Below are 18612 nucleotides of genomic sequence, written 5' to 3'. Positions count from 1 at the left end.
ACTCCGAGGGCCTGCACCCCGAGGGGCCTCCACCCCGAGGACCTGTACCCCGAGGGGCTTGCACCCCGAGGACCTGCACGCCGAGGGGCCTCCACCCCGAGGACCTGCACTCCAAGGGCCTCCACCCCGAGGACCTGCACCCCGAGGGGCCTCCACCCCGAGGACCTGCACCCCGAGGGGCCTGCACTCCGAGGGGCCTCCACCCCGAGGACCTGCACCCCGAGGGGCCTGCACTCCGAGGGGCCTCCACCCCGAGGACCTGCACCCCGAGGACCTGCACCCCGAGGGGCCTCCACCCCGAGGACCTGCACCCCGAGGGGCCTGCACCCCGAGGACCTGCACGCCGAGGGGCCTCCATCCCGAGGACCTGCACCCCGAGGGGCCTCCACCCCGAGGACCTGCACCCCGAGGGGCCTCCACCCCGAGGACCTGCACCCCGAGGGCCTCCACCCCGAGGGCCTCCACCCCGAGGGGCCTCCACCCCGAGGGCCTACAGCCTGTCCCAGGGCCATCCCGAGACCACGGAGGAGGCTGGTCCGAGGTGCGGCCGCGCGAGAAGCAGGCCTCGCGCGGCGCTGCCTCGGGCCCAGCACGGCTGCGCGCTCGGCCTCGGGTGCCCGCCCCTTCCCCCCCCCCCCCCCCCCCCCCGCCCCGAGCTGCTCGCGCTCGCTTGACCTTCCGCGGGGAAAGGCTGCGCGGGGCGGGGGCGGGGCGAGGGGCGGAGCGCGGGGGGCGGGGCTGCGTCCACCGGCGCGTCCGCCCCGCCCGCCCCGCCCCCGCCGACCGCCCCCCTCCCGTCCCCGCCCCGCTCGGCGGCCCCCGCAGTCGGAGCAGCCCGGGCGGAGCGCAGGTCCTCGCCAGCCTCGCCATGTCTGCGGCCGTGAGGCAGAGGTTCGACCGGTTCCTGCAGGAGAAGAACTGCGTGACCGACCTGCTGGCCAGGCTCGAGGCCCGGAGCGGCGTGAACCGCAGATACATCGCGCTCGGTGGGTGCAGGGCGGGGCGGGGCGGGGGGGGGCGGAGGTGTCCCGGGGCCTCCCGGGGCCGCCCGTGCTGGCGGGGGCGGGAGGGGAGGGGGCGGCGGCGCTGACGTGTGGGTCCCCGCGGCCGAGCGCCGAGTCCCGGGGGCTGCGCGCAGGCTGGGCGCGGGCGGCGGGGCCTCCTGCGGGCGGGGCGGGCGCTCCCGGCGGGCGGGGAGAGGGGAGGGGAGGGGGGAGGGGGGAGGGGAGGGGGGAGGGGAGGGGGGGAGGGGAGGGGGAGGGGGGAGGGGAAGGGGAGGGGAAGGGGGAGGGGAGGGGAGGGGAAGGGGGAGGGGAGGGGAGGGGAGGGGAGGGGAGGGGGCTCTAAGGCTCCCGGTGGAGCGCGGCGGGGCGGCGAGCGCGGGGCGCCCGGCTTAGGACCCGGGCCCTGCGGCCCGCTTCTCCCCTCTTGTCCCAGGTGCCGTCGGGCTGCTGGCCTTGTACCTGGTGTTCGGTTACGGAGCCTCTCTCCTCTGCAACTTGATAGGGTTCGGCTACCCAGCCTACGTCTCGTAAGTGGCCCCTGCAACCCTCCCCCCTCTCCTTTCCCCTCCCCACCCCCGTTCCCCTCCCCGTTCCCCCCCCTCCCCTCTCCTCCCCGACCCGCCCCAGGGCCTGCGCACCCCCATCTCCCGGGGGAGCGGCCGCGCACCAGAGGGCACACACTGCCCGAGGTCACGCACTTCGGAGCCTCCCCTGATGACAAGCCCAAGGGCCTTCCGCCTCGCAGTCTGGGGCGGCGGTGCCGGGTGAGGCGGGCGCCGCAGAGGGCCCCGGAGTCCCGCCTGCAGGGCTGGGGAGGCCTCAGCGGGTCCGCAGAACTGATCCCTCCTCCTCAATGATTATCTTACGATATAAGTCACCTTATACTTACGTGCATAACAGTAAACCCCATCAAATGAGACTTCCATAATTCAGAATTAAAGTTAATTCTGGGGACAGTTTTGCCTGCTTCATTTTGAAAAGACTGGCCGCTTACTACAGGCAAATGGAAAACATTTACCCTATTATAAAAACAAAAATAACCTTACAAGATGTATCCCTAATATATAACTCCTTGGTTCTATAAATTTCTCATTTATGTAATTACACTTAAAAATGAATCTTAGCAGATTAGGTTTTGAATTTGTTAGTACCTGACGTTTTTACTCTACAGTGTTCTCTCCCTTTTTTTTTTTTTTTGAAGATTTTATTTGGGCAGCCTGGGTGGCTCCGCCCTTGAGCAGCACCACCTTCAGCCCAGGGCATGCCCCCAGGGTCCTGGGATCAAATCCCAGTAGAGCTCCCGGAAAGAGGCCTGCTTCTCCCTCTGCCTCTCTCTCTGCCTGTGTCTCTGCCTCTCTCTCTCTCTCTCTCTCATGAATAAATAAATAAAATCTTAAAAAAAAGATTTTATTTATTCATGAGAGGCACATGGAGAGAGGCAGAGGCACAGGCGGAGGGAGAAGTTGAGCAGGGAGCCTGATGCAGGACTCGATCCCCAGACTCTGGGATCAGGACCTGAGCTGAAGGCAGGCCCTGAGCTGAAGGCAGGCCCTCAACCACTGAGATACCTAGGGGCCCCTACAATGTTTGTTTTGAAAAATATTCTACAGTTTCATGTTTTCATTCATTTAAATCAGAATTCTTCGCCACAAATGAACTGTTTTACTCTGTAGCTCTAAGAAAGCTGGTGGGTTTTATTTTCATTGAATTGGTTTCTGCAACTTCTCTCAACCGTAAAGATAAAGGAAAAAAGAATTTTCAGCTGGGAGGCTAACAGATGACGCATTTATTGCATCTTGTGTCTATTACAGGACAAGCTAGAATTTTAGTATCTGACTAGAAAGGAGGAAACATGTTTTAGAAGTTGCGATTTGAATAATTAAATTGAAGTTACATAAGTAGTTACTGTATTAGTCTCCTGCAGACACTTAGCACTCCACAAAGTCTGGCTACATTAGGATGCTACTTGTTAGGAATTTGGAGCCCCTGTCTTCATGCTCAGAAAAGCATTTACCCTCTTCCGGCATTACCCGCTGAAGCACCATCCAAGTTGCATGTGTGTACCAAAGAAGGGCAGACCAGGAAAACTGGTTTGTTTGGCTTTCGGGTCCCTGAAAAAAGGTACAAGAATAGCGGTTTTCCATTATTGACTGATAATACGGTGTGTATAAAAAGTTTGTAGTCAGGGATCCCTGGGTGGCGCAGCGGTTTGGCGCCTGCCTTTGGCCCAGGGCGCGATCCTGGAGACCCGGGATCGAATCCCACATCAGGCTTCCGGTGCATGGAGCCTGCTTCTCCCTCTGCCTGTGTCTCTGCCTCTCTCTCTCTCTCTGTGACTATCATAAATAAAAAAAAAAAAAAAAAGTTTGTAGTTAACAGTGATTCAAATGGCTCACACGACGTGTCTGTGCCATCAGACAAAATAACATTAAAGTACATTCCTTTACTTTTATTTTGATTGTGTATTCTGCTTGCAAGAGTTCCTTTAATAAGAGTTTGAAGGATTTTTCAGGTTTGGGCTTTTAGAAGTTATTGAGCACATTTTGAACAAATCTTGGGTGGCAATTTAATAATTGCCTAGCTGCTCGAACTATTTTGAACCAGCAGGGAATATGGATTTTTGGAAATACTGAGTAGCATAAAACTCTTTTTTCTATATCAGTACCATTTGGTACATAATCCTGTGGGAAAAATAACCTTCTCTGTTGGTGTGATGTCATTGGTGTGGGCTTTAGAACAGTAAAAATCTTTTTCTTGGGGAGATATGCAAGTCCAGGCGTGTGCAGAGGTGGATGTGACCGCAGACAGAACTCCAGTATGTTTCTCCTTCACCTGAAGTGAATTAATTCTAGCAGGAATCTCTTTTTCAGTCCTATTTTTTTTTTTAAGATTTTACTTATTTATTCATGAGAGGCACAGACCCCAGGATCATGACCTGAGCCAAAGGCAGACGCTCAACCACTGAGCCACCCAGTTGCCCCCGTTTTGTTTTAAATCATTTGTTTGTGGTCATTCTTTCATTCTCTGCATAGTCAACTGAATAGTATTGCATCTTTTTACTTCCAAGAAGCTAAATGTTCCTGTCTATTGCTCGGGATTCTGGGAAATGATAGAGACGTTCATATTTCTAAGTGGGTCAGGTATGTGGGTTTTTCATGTTTTGGAATTACTCCATTCACTAAATATATATACTTTTCTATTTGAATATTCTGAGACAAAGTGATATATGTACTACACTATACCAGGAGCTGGAGAAGTGCTGAAATGTAATATTATAATTAATGATTTCAGCAGAAATTCAGGAAATAATGAGTATCTCTAGATGCGAGTATCTCTGGAGTATTTATAGTAACATATAATTATATGTGTATATATTTATAGTAAATATGCTTCTTTTTATAGACCCAACTTTTTCACCTTTAAAATAAAGATACGATTCTCTGACCATATAGAGTGAAGAAAGTAATGGAGTGAAGATTGCTCTCTGTGGGTACTTGGACTTTTCCCTAAAACAGTGGTTCTCAGCCCTGGGTGCCCATTGGAGTTATCTGAGGAGCCTTCAGAAATACTAATGCCTGGGCCCCACCTCCAGAGATTCTGGTGTAATTGGTCTGAGGTGCAGCCTGGGCTTTGGGGGTCTAAGTCTCCTCCATCTTTTAATTTGTAAAGGATTCTAACATCAGCCAGTGTCTTGGAACCCTGATGTCGAGCGGCAGCAGAAACCGGTGCGTGTTACGCTTGATGGAGTGAAGGATGGGGAAACACCCTGCTGCCCCTGGGACCCCGCCTGACCTCTGCTTTGCCAGGGTGGCATGGGACTGTGCACAGTAGAAGCAGACCGCCCCCCACTGAGTAGCCTTCAGGCAGTCAGTGTTAAACATGAGTCTCATCAGGTTCATTCATTGCTTAACCAGGGTAATTGTGTGACTGCCGGGAAATTGTTGACAATGGTGCTGTTAGTTCTTCTGAAAAGTCTGGGTTTATCTGTTTAGGAGGAATCGAGTCCAGCCCGTTCCAGGCGTGGGGGGCAGCACTTCAGCTGCACTGTGGCCCATGGTGGCCGCGCGCTCCGTGCCCTGAAGGGACCAGAGCGATGGCAGTAAGCGGGGAGGTGCGGGCGGTGGGTGCCACGAGGCCGTGAGCCGTGGGGAAGATCGGCAGGGAGCTGGGCTGCCGGGCAACGGGAGGGTCCCCACGGGTATTTCTGGGAGCTCCTGCTTGAGCTCGGCTGGAGGATGGCGGGACCGCGTGTGCCCGGGCCGAGCAAGGCGAGGAGCCCGGGGGCAGGTGCCATCGTGCGGGGGCCGCGGCGGGGGGGGGGGTCGGTGCGCATGTATTCCGGGTGGTTGTAGGGAGTTTGCAGGTTTTCGGGTCGCCTCGGCTGGGTTTTAAGTGGGTGACATGCTAGGACTTATGTCTTGCGGTGGTCGGGGCTGTGGCGAGCTGCCTGGCCCAGTGTCACCAGCCAGGCCGTGGTCACCGCCTCCGTCCGGGCCGCCGTGCCTTGGGTCGGCGCTCGTCTCAGGGCTGAGCCCCGGGAGACGGCGGCCAGATCTGGCTTACCTGGCTTCAGGTTAGGGCGCGGCCAGCGGGGACCGGCAGTGGGGACCCGGCGTTGTGGCTGCCACTCTCGCCTCGGGAGGCTGCCCCTCTGCTGCTCACACCTGTTTTCTGTGCTGTCATTTCCCTTGGAGGGCAGAGCCTTTGATCTTCTACCTGTTTGCAGACCTTCTGGCCAGACTGTACAGGTATCTGAAGCCTGATTCCAGCCGCCTCCTGTCGAGCTGTTGGCAGGGTCGCCGTCCTCCCTGCCGCACTCCGTTTCCGAGAAGGAGGGCCCCTGCATCGGGCGAACCCCCGTCACCACGGTACACCACTCCATGTTGCCCCATTTCTCTGCTGACCTATAATTCACATGCAGCCCTTTCAGAGTGTGCGGTTCTATGTGTGGCGTATTCATAAAGTTGTGCAGCCCATCAGGGCTGCCTGATTCCAGCACGTTTTTGTCGCCGCCCCCCGCGAAGAGACTGGATCCGTTAGCAGTCACTCCCTGTTTCTCCTGTGTCTCAGTTTCCAGAAACCGCTTAGTGCTCTCTATCCCCGTGGGTGGGCCTTTTCTGGACAGTCCGTATCTGCGGAATCCTATAACGTGGCCTTTCTTCCCAGTGCAGCCCTGCTGCACAGATCAGAGTCTGAGAGACACCCCCAGGAGCGGGTTCTGTGTTGTGCCCTCCTGTGCAGAGTCCCTTGCCACAGACCTAAGGCAGCCCCCACCGGGGTCCCTGACTGGGTGCTAGTCTTGTCCTTGCTGCTTTGGTCAAATGGAATTTTGAGGGAAAGTCTGATGACTTTATTTTCTATTTTGATTTTTGCCCTGCTGAGAAAGGAAAGGAGAGTTTTTCATCCTGTCCAGCAACTTTAAACAATTTGACAAAAAAAAAACAAAAACAAAAGCTATTTTTCATTTTATTTCCTACTTAAAAAAATATGTTTTATCTATTCACGAGAGACACAGAGAGAGGCAGAGACACAGGCAGAGAGAGAAGCAGGCTCCCTGGGAGGAGCCCGATGTGGGACTCGATCCCGGGACCCCGAGGTCACACCCTGGGCCACAGGCAGGCGCTCACCCCCTGAGCCCCCCGGGCGCCCCAGTTCACCACCTTCCTGGGACTCTCAGAGTTGGGCTGTAGAGATCAGGCATGTAATCTACTTCCTTTCGTTTTCAAATGATCCGGGTGCAGAGGGAGGTAGAGTACGTTTCCCAAGGTCGCACCGAGACCCAGTTACTACTCAGGGGTGTGAAAACGCAGTTAGGCGGGTTTTAGTACTAAGCTCAAAAAGACTAAATGTGAGTCCAGCATTTGGTGGCTGTATTCAGACTGATGTTTGGCAGCACCTTTGAAATCTCATGCCCCCTTCATTGAGGTGTCATTTTATCTTCTGTGTCGTCACCAGCCCACGTTAAACTGTGCCACCAGGCCAGTTAGCTGTTTGCGTGGCTGCTTACCTGTGTGGCACTTGGTTTCCCAGACACCTGTGTATCCCTGTGTAAGTGCTTTACAAATACAGCGCATTTAACGCTCACGGCACCCTGATGACGTAAGTACTCCATTCCCATTTCACAGATGAGGAAACAGAGGAAATAACTTGATCAGCTTCTCACAACCGGTAGATGGTGAGATTATATATAAACCCAGGGAGCCTGGCTGGCCTGCTCCATGGAGCAGAAGACTCTTAATGTTGGGGGTTATAAATTCAAGCCCCAAATTGGGCATAGAGCTTACCTTTAAAATTAATAGATGGGGGGATCCCTGGGTGGCGCAGCGGTTTGGCGCCTGCCTTTGGCCTGGGGCGTGATCCTGGAGACCCGGGATCGAATCCCACGTCGGGCTCCCGGTGCATGGAGCCTGCTTCTCCCTCTGCCTATGTCTCTGCATCTCTCTCTCTCTCTGTAACTATCATAAATAAAAAAAAAAAAATCAAAATTAATAGATGGGGCACCTGGGTGGCTCAGTTAGTTAAGCGACTGCCTTCAGCTCAGGTCGTGGTCCCCGGGTGCTGGGATCGAGTCCCGTTCTTCCTCTCGCTCTCTCTCAAATAAATGATTTAAATAAATAAATAAACCGAACAAATGCGGGGACTCTGCTTCCAAAGTCCACGTTCTGACTTTTCTGTTACGCTGATTTCCGCGTGGCCTTCCGGCTATCTCGGACCCACGCCATACCCAGGCGGAGATGAAACATGAGCTGTTGATGCACTTTCTCTCCTCCGTATGATGCTCTCAGTACCTTGTCTGCAGGTGGTGTGTCTTTCCTCTCAGATAGGGTCCTGCCCTCCCAAATCATATATCTGCATGCACATAGCCATTTGCAGTGTTTTGTGAACAGGAGTTAGAATGTATTGCTAACAAGTTCTTTCGCTTGTTACGTAGCATTGGTTTATAATAGCAGCAGCATAAGTAGTTATTTGCAGACTTGCTCTGTTTTCCCAGGCAGGCCCGTCTGAAGGTGCTCACTAACTTGGATTTCCTGAGGGAGCGGGGCCCTGCCTTTGGTTCTCTATCAGGAGGCAAACAGTCTCAAGGAGAAGATGTTTGGGGATGACTCCTGTGAGGTCAGATCAGATCAGAAAGGGGATGGTGACGGGGGTAAATTTGGAAAACACACTGTCAAAATAACTAAGAACTGTAATCCAGGATCCCTGGGTGTGGCTTAGCAGTTGAGCGTCTGCCTTCGGCTCAGGGCATGATCCTGGGGTCCCGGGATCGAGTGCCGCGTCGGGCTCCCCGCAGGAGCCTGCTTCTCCCTCTGCCTGTGTCTCTACCTCTCTCTCTTAATGAATGAATAAATAAATGAATCTTAAAAAAAAGAAAAAAAGAACTGTAATATAATTAACCACAAGTAAAAGCCACAGCATTTTCTTCGTTAATGATTCACAGCACACAAGGTGCAGGAGCTTAGGTTACAAAGGCCTGAAACCTCCTCATTTAAGATTTGCAGTGTCGGACTCCTAGATGGAGGTTCGGTACCCAGAGGAGACTTGGAGAAGGTGGCCCTGGCGTGACTGGCAGTTGAGCACCACTTGTTTCAGAAAAGCAAGTCGTTTGAAGCACAATCCGGCTTCCCCAGTGGCACTGCACAATGTGTATTTGTGGTTCTCAGACTCATTAGTAAGGGGCTTTGTTTTCTTTGTGTCTGTGTGTGATGCCAGAACTTGTAATCATATCTTTTTTTCTTTTTTATTTATTTATATTTTCCACTGAGTTGCTGATGTTCTTCATACACTAGCTCTGCCATCTGCAGCTCTGAGTGCTTACGAGCAGAGCAGCGGATGTCCCCACTTTGACTGCTCTGGGTAGCGTGACGCACGTGCATGTTCTGGCCAACCCCACACTTGGATCGGTAACTGGCATCTTGCAAATTTTTGTCTTGAGTATCCTGAGATCTTAGACTTTTAAACATTTTACTTTTGTCAGCTTTTTTACTGGTTTTTTACTTAGTATTACTACTAATACTGCTGAACTATTTTAAGATGGAGTTGTAGGGAAAAAAACTAGGAAAAGTAATAAAATGTCCTTATAACAGCATGTCACTACTTTTGTGGGTGATTACAGCCAGCATTTTGGTCAGTTTTTTTCCTCCCTTGCCTGTGCTGTAAGAGAAAAGAAAGTCTTAAGGAGCAAGTAAGATGAATGATTTAAATTACTTATTCATGATCTACTTTGTGGCTCAAAAGCAGTTGTGGGGAGAGCATTCCTAATGCTCTGTTCTAGAATGTGCCTATGAATTTTAGTGATGCTTTTCCCCCCCTGTGTATGAGGGCCCTGGAGATACAGTTTATCTGTCCTTCTGCTTTTACCTACCCCATCCTGGAGTTCTCTCTGTCAGGACTGGCTTTAAATAAATATTCCTCATCTCTTAAGGTATTTCCAACGACTAGAAATACATACAGAACATTTTAAGGTATTTTGTGACTGTTGACAACATTACCAATGAATGAATTTTGAGGAACAGTGAGTTAATATATAGAAGTTGAGGGGCGCCTGGGTGGCTGAGTTGGTTAAATCTGCCTTCAGCTCAGGCTGTGATCTCAGGGTCCTGGGATGGAGTCCCATGTCCAGCTCCCTGCTCAGCGGGGAGTCTACTGCTCCTGCTCCCTCTCCCTCTGCCTGCCGGTCCCCCCCTGCTTGTGTTCTCTCCCCCTCTGTCAAGTAAAATCTTAAAAAAATATAGAAGTTGAAAAACAGTTTCAAAAATTGTTCATGAAGTGGTTTTTTGTAGCAGTCGAAGTGTGAGTGGGTGCTGTAGAAATCTCCTCTGCCTTCAGTCTGTCATACCCCTCGCACACTCTCCTGGCTCCCAGGAGTCACTTCTCAGCCCTTCTCAGCCACGTGGCCACTGTGTACGTCCAGCGGCCTCTGATAGGGAGGCCAGGTGATCTGGTGAAGGGATTGCTTACACGTTCGAGGTTACTCGAGGCTGTACCAGCCTATCTTCATGTGGCCCCCTTTGGGAAAGGTTGGTTTAGATTGTGCTTGTCCAGGTTGCACTAGAGCCTCAGTGAAACTTGCTGATGCTATATTTGACACAGATATCATATTTACAGAGCCATCAGTTTTAGTGACAAAGGTTGTTCCAGTAGGATTCACATCTGCTGTTTTATTGCTTTAGGCATAGGTTTTTTAACTGTCACATACTGTAAGGCATTCAGTTTTGAGTTATAAAATGTTAGAGGCACCTGGGTGGCTCCGTCAGTTAAGCATCCAACTCTTGATCTCAGCTCAGGTCTTAGTCTTGGGCCTGTGGGTTGGAGCCCCATGTTGGGCTCCACGTTGGGTGGAGTTAGCTAGGTTAGGTCCTAGAGATGAAGCTGCGGGGGGAGAGGCACCTTTCACAGATTGGAAGACCACAAACGAGCTACTGGACTTGGGTCACGGGTCTCTTGGGGCAAAGTCAGGCGTAGGTGTAGGTGTAGGGATGCTGGAATTCTCTGGCCTGCACACTTTAACATTCCTCATGTTCTCTATTAGATTGACTGAATCTTTCATTTTGCATTAAGACACAGAATGGTGGACAGTTGGTAAAAAAGACCATTGTAATTAAACACCAAAATGTTTGACTAATGAATGACGGCTTTTGTTGTAATATTCATCCTCCATTAGAGATGTTTTATAGACTCATCTTCAAATGTATTTGCCTGCGAATTTAGCTTATTTACGTATTTCACTTAGTCATTTTACATAGGAGGACCCCGTATTAAAGAGTAAATGAGCATGGTGTTTTTTTTCATTGTCCTTGTATAGTCACCTCAGAAGATACTTTTCTACATATTTAGGAGGCCTATCTAGCTAGCTAGCTCATATCTTTTTTCTTTCTTTTTTTTTGAATGAGGAAGGCTGGGCATGATATAAACGGTAAATAAGTAAAATGGTTTTATTGTATGTACAGGATCCTTTCTCTTGCTTTGAAGGCGCAACTGCTCTGTGGTGTAAAACAAGTGTAACTTTGCCCATAGCTTCTTACCTTCTTTTTTTTCCACAAAGAAGACAAGTCTTTTTTTTATAAGCATGGAAACAAATTAGTGTTTGTGTCTTAAAATGTGTAATATTTTTCTCTTTTAATTTTTTCCTTGCAATTTTTTTCCTTCTCATTTGCAATGGCATTCTCTTAAACCAAAGTAATAAAAAATAGGAAAACCATTTTGAAGTCTCAGGAATTCCCACATCACACTCTGATAAACACAGCAGAAGCAGCCCTACACCTCTTAGGTGCTGTGGATGGTCATGCTGTGTGTCTGCTGTATCAAAAAGGGTTATAAACATTACGGTCTGTAGTCTTCATATTCAAGCTTCAATAATCTACCTCAAACTCTAGAGTACTTGCTATTAAATAGGACTTACCACATTCGAAATAAAACAAAGCAAATGGATCCCAGGCAGATTTCTTTCTGTTCTTTACCAACAGCATATCTCAAAGCTGTTTATTATTATAGGGCTTTTTAATTAAGTGTCTGGCAATATAGTTGACTCATTAAAATTAGAATTCTCTCGATGGCTACAACTGGTTTTAGTAGTAAAGCCCGTGCTTTGAAGAAATATATTACTTAATTTTATGTTACCTGGCTAATTTGAATATATGTGAACCATGTACAGTACAGGTGGCATGTACTGGAATTTCTTTGGTGTGAATGATCAGAAGTGTATGTATATGGATCTGATAATTCCTAGTTCTATTAACCCTTGGGCAAATAGCTTAAATTTCATAAACCTCAATTTCCTTAAAGTAAAAGAGGTGGGTAGTATATGTCAAACAGCACGGAATCTAATAATCAGTAAGTGCTTAATTAAGGGTGGTTACTTTTATTAACCTACAAAGAAGAAAACTGAATTATAGTTGTGATTAATTTGATGTCATTGAACTTTTAAATGATAAAAGAGGCATCTGGGTGGCTCAGTCAGTTAAGCATCTGCCTTTAGCTCAGGTCATGACCCTGGGGTCCTGGGATCAAGCCCCATGTCAGGCTCCCTGCTAAGCTCTCGCTCTCCCTCTGCCCCTCCCCCACTCCTGCTCCCTCTGGGTCTCTATCTCAAATAAATAAAATTTTTATAAAAAAGGCATAAACAGATGGGCCACGAGGGCTGGTGGAGGCAGCCAGTACCTGTCACTGAAGCCCGGTGGTCTGGCCAGGGGGCTCTGTGTGCATCAATACCAATGCAATGCTAACACAAAAATTTTTTTTTTTTAAGATTTATTTATTCATGAGAGACACACAGAGAGAGGCAGAGGCTGCCTCACAGAGGCAGCAGAGGCTGCCTTCTCACAGGCAGAGGGAAAAGCGGGCTCCCTGCAGGGAGCCCGATGTGGGACTCCATCCTGGGACCCCGGGGTCACGCCCTGAGCTGAAGGCAGACACTCAACTGCTGCGCCGCCCGGGCGCCCTGAACATAAAGAATTTTTGCCAGTCCACCTTCACTCCATGGGCCTGAAAATTGTTCTCAGCAGTGTCCCAAGTTCCCATTGGCCTGCAGATGGGATCTGCGGATTTCAGCTCTTATTCTCTGTAGCATTTGGGATTTGGAGAGTGGGGGATAATTAAAATCCATGGATAATTCTCTAATCCCCTTGTAGGCTTATTAACAATGCTGTTAACCCTCTACAATTCTACTTAGGAGGACTGGAGGATTCTTAGCACTTGCTTTTCTTTTCAGTCTCTTACTTCCCTGTAATAATAAATTACTACCAGGTTATAAGTATTTATCTATTAGGGTAATATTTAACGAGAGCTTACTTGGTTTGTCATTGATTCTGTTTTATGTGTATTAATTTAATCTTCATAACAACATGATAAGGTTTATCGTTCCTGCTTGACAAATGAGGACACGAAGGCCCAAAATAACTTGCTCGAGGTCCTGTGGCTACTAAGTGGTAGAACCAGATTACAAGGTGCGTGCCAAGGATGGTGAACTGATGCCAAGCCAGATGAGCATTGGGAAGGAGTGAAGGGGAAAACCTGGTGATTCCACAGTCCAGTGTAATTAGTAATTTTTGATAGTTTAATAGAAGATTAGAATGAGTCTGTCCCGTGTGATGGGCTGTTGGACTCTGTTCTTTCGGTATTTATGTGTGTATTGAAGGCCTTTTAATGCTCTAAAATACAGCAGTGTGTCTCATCATGTTTAGAGAATTTTGAGTTGTTTCCTCAAGAGAGAAATTAAATGAATGTTCCTGATGCTCACTTCAGTTTGTAACAAAGCCCTAGAGAGGGCTAGTCTCAAAGGAGGAAGCAGTTGTAGAAAGTCTGGTGCTCATTTTTTTTTTTCTCCCATATAGAAATCTTTTTCCTTCCTCTTGTTACAAAAAATTAGTACAGGCTCATTGCAAAGATCTTAAAAAATTCCGCAATCCCGATGCCGAGGATGAACTTTATACAATTTGAAATTTATATTTCTGGACACCATTCTTAGTCTGTAAACACAAAAGATTATGTGTTTGCCTCTTTTCAAGACACAAAAGTAGTGATCTTTTTACATTCAGCACTGTATCTTGGGCACATTCTCTGTTAATATCCTTTTTAAAGGCTTCAGAATATTTCATTGTGTGGACCCACCGGCATATAATCACACCATTCGTTGCTGTCCTTAAAAAGCGTGTGGACCTATGCTTCTGTAATATTTTATTTTGAAGTTGAAGTTCAACAGTATTTTATTTTCAGTTGAAGTTCATTTTAGTATCCGTCTTTCCTCTTTGAGCTTCATATTTCAGCCTATAAAATAGAGTAGGAATAGTTGGTCTTGAAGATAGCTTCCAACTCAACGTTGTACAGTTTCTGCTGTCTGAAATTTTAGAACTGCTGGCCACTCCCATACCTAGTATTGACTGTCGTCTTCAGCAGCCTGGCCATGTCCTTACCGCTCACTCAGGCCTCCTTTCCTTTGTGCCACTTGCTCCCGGTAGGCCAAGCCCTGCCCCAGGAACATGGCAGGTGGCTGAGTTGAGAGAGAACAAAGCCCCGAGAGTGGCCAGGCAAAGGGCCGGTGGTGAGAACATGGCAGTAAGAGTCTGCACAGAGCAAAGACCATGATGTCTGTCTTTTACAAGTGTGTTCCCCCAGAAGTTGTTCTGAAACCAGGTTCAGCGTTGGTGGTGCAACGAACGTATCCCACCCGAGGGCAACGTAAAACAGAGACCATTTAAGACAGTGGCCGAGGCCTGTGGGAGTGGTTGGAATTGTTCCCAGCTGCTTTTGGGACAGTTCCAGAGCTCCTCTAGGGTTTAGCTGGGGATTGAAAACCCTGGGGGAGGTGAGTGTTCTAGCCAAACAAATAGAGGACTTTTAGTTGTTTTTGAAATTTTAGCAAAGAGTTTTGGTTAGCAGATGTTTTTACTTTGAATTCTTTTTTTTTTTTTAAATTTATTTATGATAGTCACAGAGAGAGAGAGAGAGAGAGACAGGCAGAGACACAGGCAGAGACACAGGCAGAGGGAGAAGCAGGCTCCATGCACCAGGAGCCCGACGTGGGATTCGATCCCGGGTCTCCAGGATCGCGCCCCGGGCCAAAGGCAGGCGCCGAACGGCTGCGCCACCCAGGGATCCCTACTTTGAATTCTTTTACAAACTTGAGAATGTTCAGGTGGGCATTCTAGATCATCATAGAGTGACTCATCCTGACTGTAGCAGAGGCTTTATTCAGTTTGCCTTCCCTCTCTACCTTTTCTTTTCTCTTGGCCTCCCATTCATTGCTGGAAAGGGGTAGCTGCCTACCCTTTGCCACAGCTGAGACTCAGCCTTGATTGGCAGGACTGAAACTTGGCTCAGCCTTAGGATCACCTGTACAACTTCCTTAAAGCGTATACCTGTGCTCTACCTGCCAGAGCCGGAGTACCAGGTCTGAAAAGGCCACAGGCATGTGTCTGTCTAATGAGTTCTGTAGCTGGAGCAACAGTGGACTAGGGCGTCACCTCAGAGCGCTGTCCTGTGTCCTTCCAGTTGCTCTCCCTGCCCTCCACCTAGGTAAGCAGGGTGGAGGGTGGAATGGCTCTCTAAGGATCTGGACCTTGAGACTGACATTGCCTCTTGTTTGTCTTCTGTGACCCAATTTACCGCTGCTGAGCCTTGGGTTTCTTTAGCATGAGACTGGATCATTGTGGTCTCTTCCAAAAGGAAGACAATGAACTCTTTTTGTATTCATATTCATGTACATATTTATTAAATGCCTACTTGGTACCAAACATTTTGCTAAGTGTTGTACAGCCTGGTGGTGAGTTGTTCTAGGAAACAGGGAAACTAGGAAAATAGCCTGGAATAGTGAAACAGGCACAGGCTTTGTTGGGGTTAACTTTGGGTATAAATCCAATCTCTGCTACTTCTCCTCCCTCCCCTCCTCCCTCCCTCCTTCACTCCTTCCTCCCTCCCTCCCTCCTTCCTCCTTCCCTCCCTCCATTCCTCCCTTCCTTCCTCCCTCCAACACGGGGGCTTGAACTCATGACCCCGAGATCAAGAGTTGCTTGCTCTACCCACTGAGCCTGACAGGTACCCCCAATCTCTGCTTCTTGTAGCTAGGAGCCCTGCACCTGTTCTTTTTCTTCCTTACGCCTCAGTCTTTTCCTCAAAAATGAAAGTAACAGTACCTATTTCCTAGGGCCAATATGAAGTTAAATAATTATTAGGTAAAATTTAACCAAGGATGTGAAAGACCTGTACTCTGAAAACTCTGAGGCACTGATGAAGAGGACACAAATGGAAAGATCCCACGCTCGTGGATTAGAAGAATATTGTTAAAATGTCCAGACTAACTCAAAGCAATCTACAGATTCAGTATAATCCCTATCAAAAAGCCAATAGCACTTTTCAGAGACCTTGAGGAAATAATCCTAACATTGGTATGGAATCCCACAGCAATGCTGAGGAAGAACAGAGCTGCAGGTATCACAGTCCCAGATGCCAGGATCTGCTACGAGGCTGCAGTAAAGCAGTGGTATCTGCGCAAATACAGACACGGGCCAACGGAACTGAGTAGAAAGCCCAGAGATAAACTCATGCTTATGTGGCCAGTTACTCTACAACAAAGGAGGCAAGAATTTGAAGTGGGGAAGAGATAGTCTTGTCAGCAAATGACGTTGGGGGAAAATTACTGGTTCCTACGTCTTCCAGTCTTTGTGCCATTTTGAGCAGAATGGAAATGACCTAAAGGCACAGAGTGCTTCTTCAGATTTAAGATGAGTCCCCATGTGGCCTGAGAAGTTGCCACCTCCTCGTGGGTGGCCTGGGTTGGGATGTGACCCCGTATATGTACGAGGCAGGAGAGTGTATTGCCGAGTATCACCTGTGTCCACTCACTTGGAAAACGAAGTATAAAAGTAAATAGCATTCAGGAAATGACAGTTGTTTTTTTTAATATTTTATTTATTTGAGAGACTGAGCACGAGCAGGGGGAGGGGTCCAAGGAGAAGCAGACTGTTCTGCTGAGCGGGAAGCCTGACTTGGGGCTTGATCCCAGGACCCCAGGATCGTGAGCTGACCAGAAGGCAGACGCTTAACCTGCTGAGCCACCCAGGCACCCCAGGAAGCAGCAGTTTTAAGCCCTTCTCTTCCCTCCCCAAACTAGACTGGGGCGCTTCGTCTCTTTGAGCCTCAGGCTTGGCACCTGCAGACTACCTCTTACGTTCTTTCTTGTGCCTAATTTATGATGTTATGACACGTAGACATTTTCATGTGAACTTTGTGCTATTTTAGATTAAAACAATAATTAAATGTTCAATCAAATGATTCTATTAAAAAATCTCTTCAGCATAATAAGACTCTGGGGGGTGGCATCTGGTGGCTCAGTGGTTGAGCATCTGCCTTTGGCTGAGGTCATGACCCCGGGGTCCCAGGATCAAGTCCTGCATTGGGGTCCCTGGCAGGGAGCCTGCTTCTCCCTCGGCCTGAGTCTCTGCCTCTCTCCGCGCCTCTCATGAATAAGTAAATAAAATGTTTAATAATAATAGTAATAAGACTCTGTGGTCTTGTCCTGTCTTCTTTCATGTGCCTTGGTTTTCTCCAAAGCCGGGGTCAGCCTGCGAGGTCAGTTTTGGTCTCTCCAGCGTTCTGCACGGCGTTCTGAGTATGTTAACATGGAAGCTTTGAATGTGCAGTGCTCGTGGGTTAGAGAACTCACCATTTTTTTTTTTTTTTTTTATTCCTTGAAGCACTGACCTTGAACTGTTGGAGTGGCTTTTCTGGTTTTGAATCTGTGGATCTTGACTAACCTCTTAAAAGTGATGACACAGATGGAATTGAAAAATATCAGGATGTTTCCGTGGAATGCTTGTTTCAGTTTCTGTTTGCATGTGGGTTGGCTTCTGGACCTAGTCACGAATTGCTTTGGTTCCTAAAAGCAGGACCACGCGGGAGCTAGAACTGCACCCCTTCTGCCCAGGTGTGACGTGTGAGAAATCTTTATCACGCTCCTAACCTAAAAGATGCACTGCAGTAGAGATGCGAGGAAGGTGGGGCCGCTCTTAGGTGTCTGGCGCGCTTGCCTCTGCGCGTCCTTGGGCCTCCGTTACTCCACGGCCCAGAGGAGAGCGGAAGCCCGAGCCCACGCGGCGCAGCGACGCCTCCCCGGGCTCTGCATCCACTCGCCCATCCTCCTGTGTGAACAGACCTCTTGCCGGCCCTTGCCTCTGCGAGCGTGGGCTTCACGGCTTGTGGCCTCCCTCCCGCCCTCCCGCCCTGTGCTCATCCCTGCGGCTGCCCTTGGCCTCCTTGGGGAGCCCGTGCTACCAGGTGTTCTCAGGAGTTAGCCCATCTCATAGGTAACCAGATGCATACTTCTTCCGGTTTACTATTTTAGTTTAGTTCAACTCAGTTGTGATAAGTGTCCAGACATATGTCAGGACAGGGTAAAAAAATATGGAATTCAGGTTTACCTGAATTCTGAAGAATGAAGAAATTTGTAGGCCTGGGAGAAATTTCTGTGATTCAGAAGTAAAAGATTATTTTAAATTTATTTCCATTCATTTGCAGAATGGAATTTGTTTGAGCAGTAGTTGCTGCTGAGAGAGTCCTTGATGTTAAGATGAGGGGAGGAGAGCCCCCATTCTAGGCCCCATGAAGTAGTCAGAAGCAAACGGATGCCATGACGTTGGTTTTCGCCTGTGCATTATGCAGCACGTCGTAGACTTCAGCAGTATCTGGACTGTGTTCCAGAAGTTCCTTTACGGAAATTTCTACTTACCCATAATACACCTCAGTTATTAAAAGCATGTAGGGGCTAAGTTACCACAAGAGAATTATGTTTGTTTGTTTTTGAAGATTTTAAGTAATCTCTACCCCCAACATGGGGCTACACCAACAACCCCACGATCCAGAGTCGCGTAGTCCACCTACTGAGCCAGCCCGGCGCCCTACCACGAGAGAATCCCTGATGTGTCCCTGGGGCAGGATGCTGCTTGGGGGTTCTCGGTCATTGGTGGGATCTCTGGTGCCCGGAGGGAGGCACAGGCAGGGTGGAAATCTGGGGGGGAAGCTAGTGCTGGTTTCTTTGGTGACCAGAAGACACGTAACCAGTGGTTACCATGGCTTGTCTTATTTCCACATCGCTTCCTTCTGTTGTATTCTTATCTCA

The 18612-nt window shown here is 49.1% G+C and overlaps 1 protein-coding gene across 2 annotated transcripts in view; it reads left to right on the top strand.

Moving 5' to 3' along the window:
• Positions 1–796: 796 nt before the first annotated feature.
• The window catches only part of REEP5 (receptor accessory protein 5), a 31663-nt gene continuing 13847 nt past the window's right edge, over positions 797–18612 (top strand). For both annotated transcript variants that reach the window (XM_055340752.1, XM_055340746.1), the window contains exons 1-2: positions 797–986; positions 1438–1531. In XM_055340752.1, coding sequence (XP_055196727.1) covers positions 869–986; positions 1438–1531 — 212 coding nt within the window. In that variant the 5' untranslated portion in view covers positions 797–868. The remainder of the gene's footprint in view (positions 987–1437; positions 1532–18612) is intronic.

The sequence above is a fragment of the Nyctereutes procyonoides genome, unplaced genomic scaffold (assembly GCF_905146905.1).
Source record: "Nyctereutes procyonoides isolate TBG_1078 unplaced genomic scaffold, NYPRO_anot_genome, whole genome shotgun sequence".
Classification (NCBI taxonomy): domain Eukaryota; kingdom Metazoa; phylum Chordata; class Mammalia; order Carnivora; family Canidae; genus Nyctereutes; species Nyctereutes procyonoides.
The sequence above is the reverse complement of the archived record's forward strand: the minus strand, read 5'-3'. Positions and strand labels throughout refer to the sequence as shown.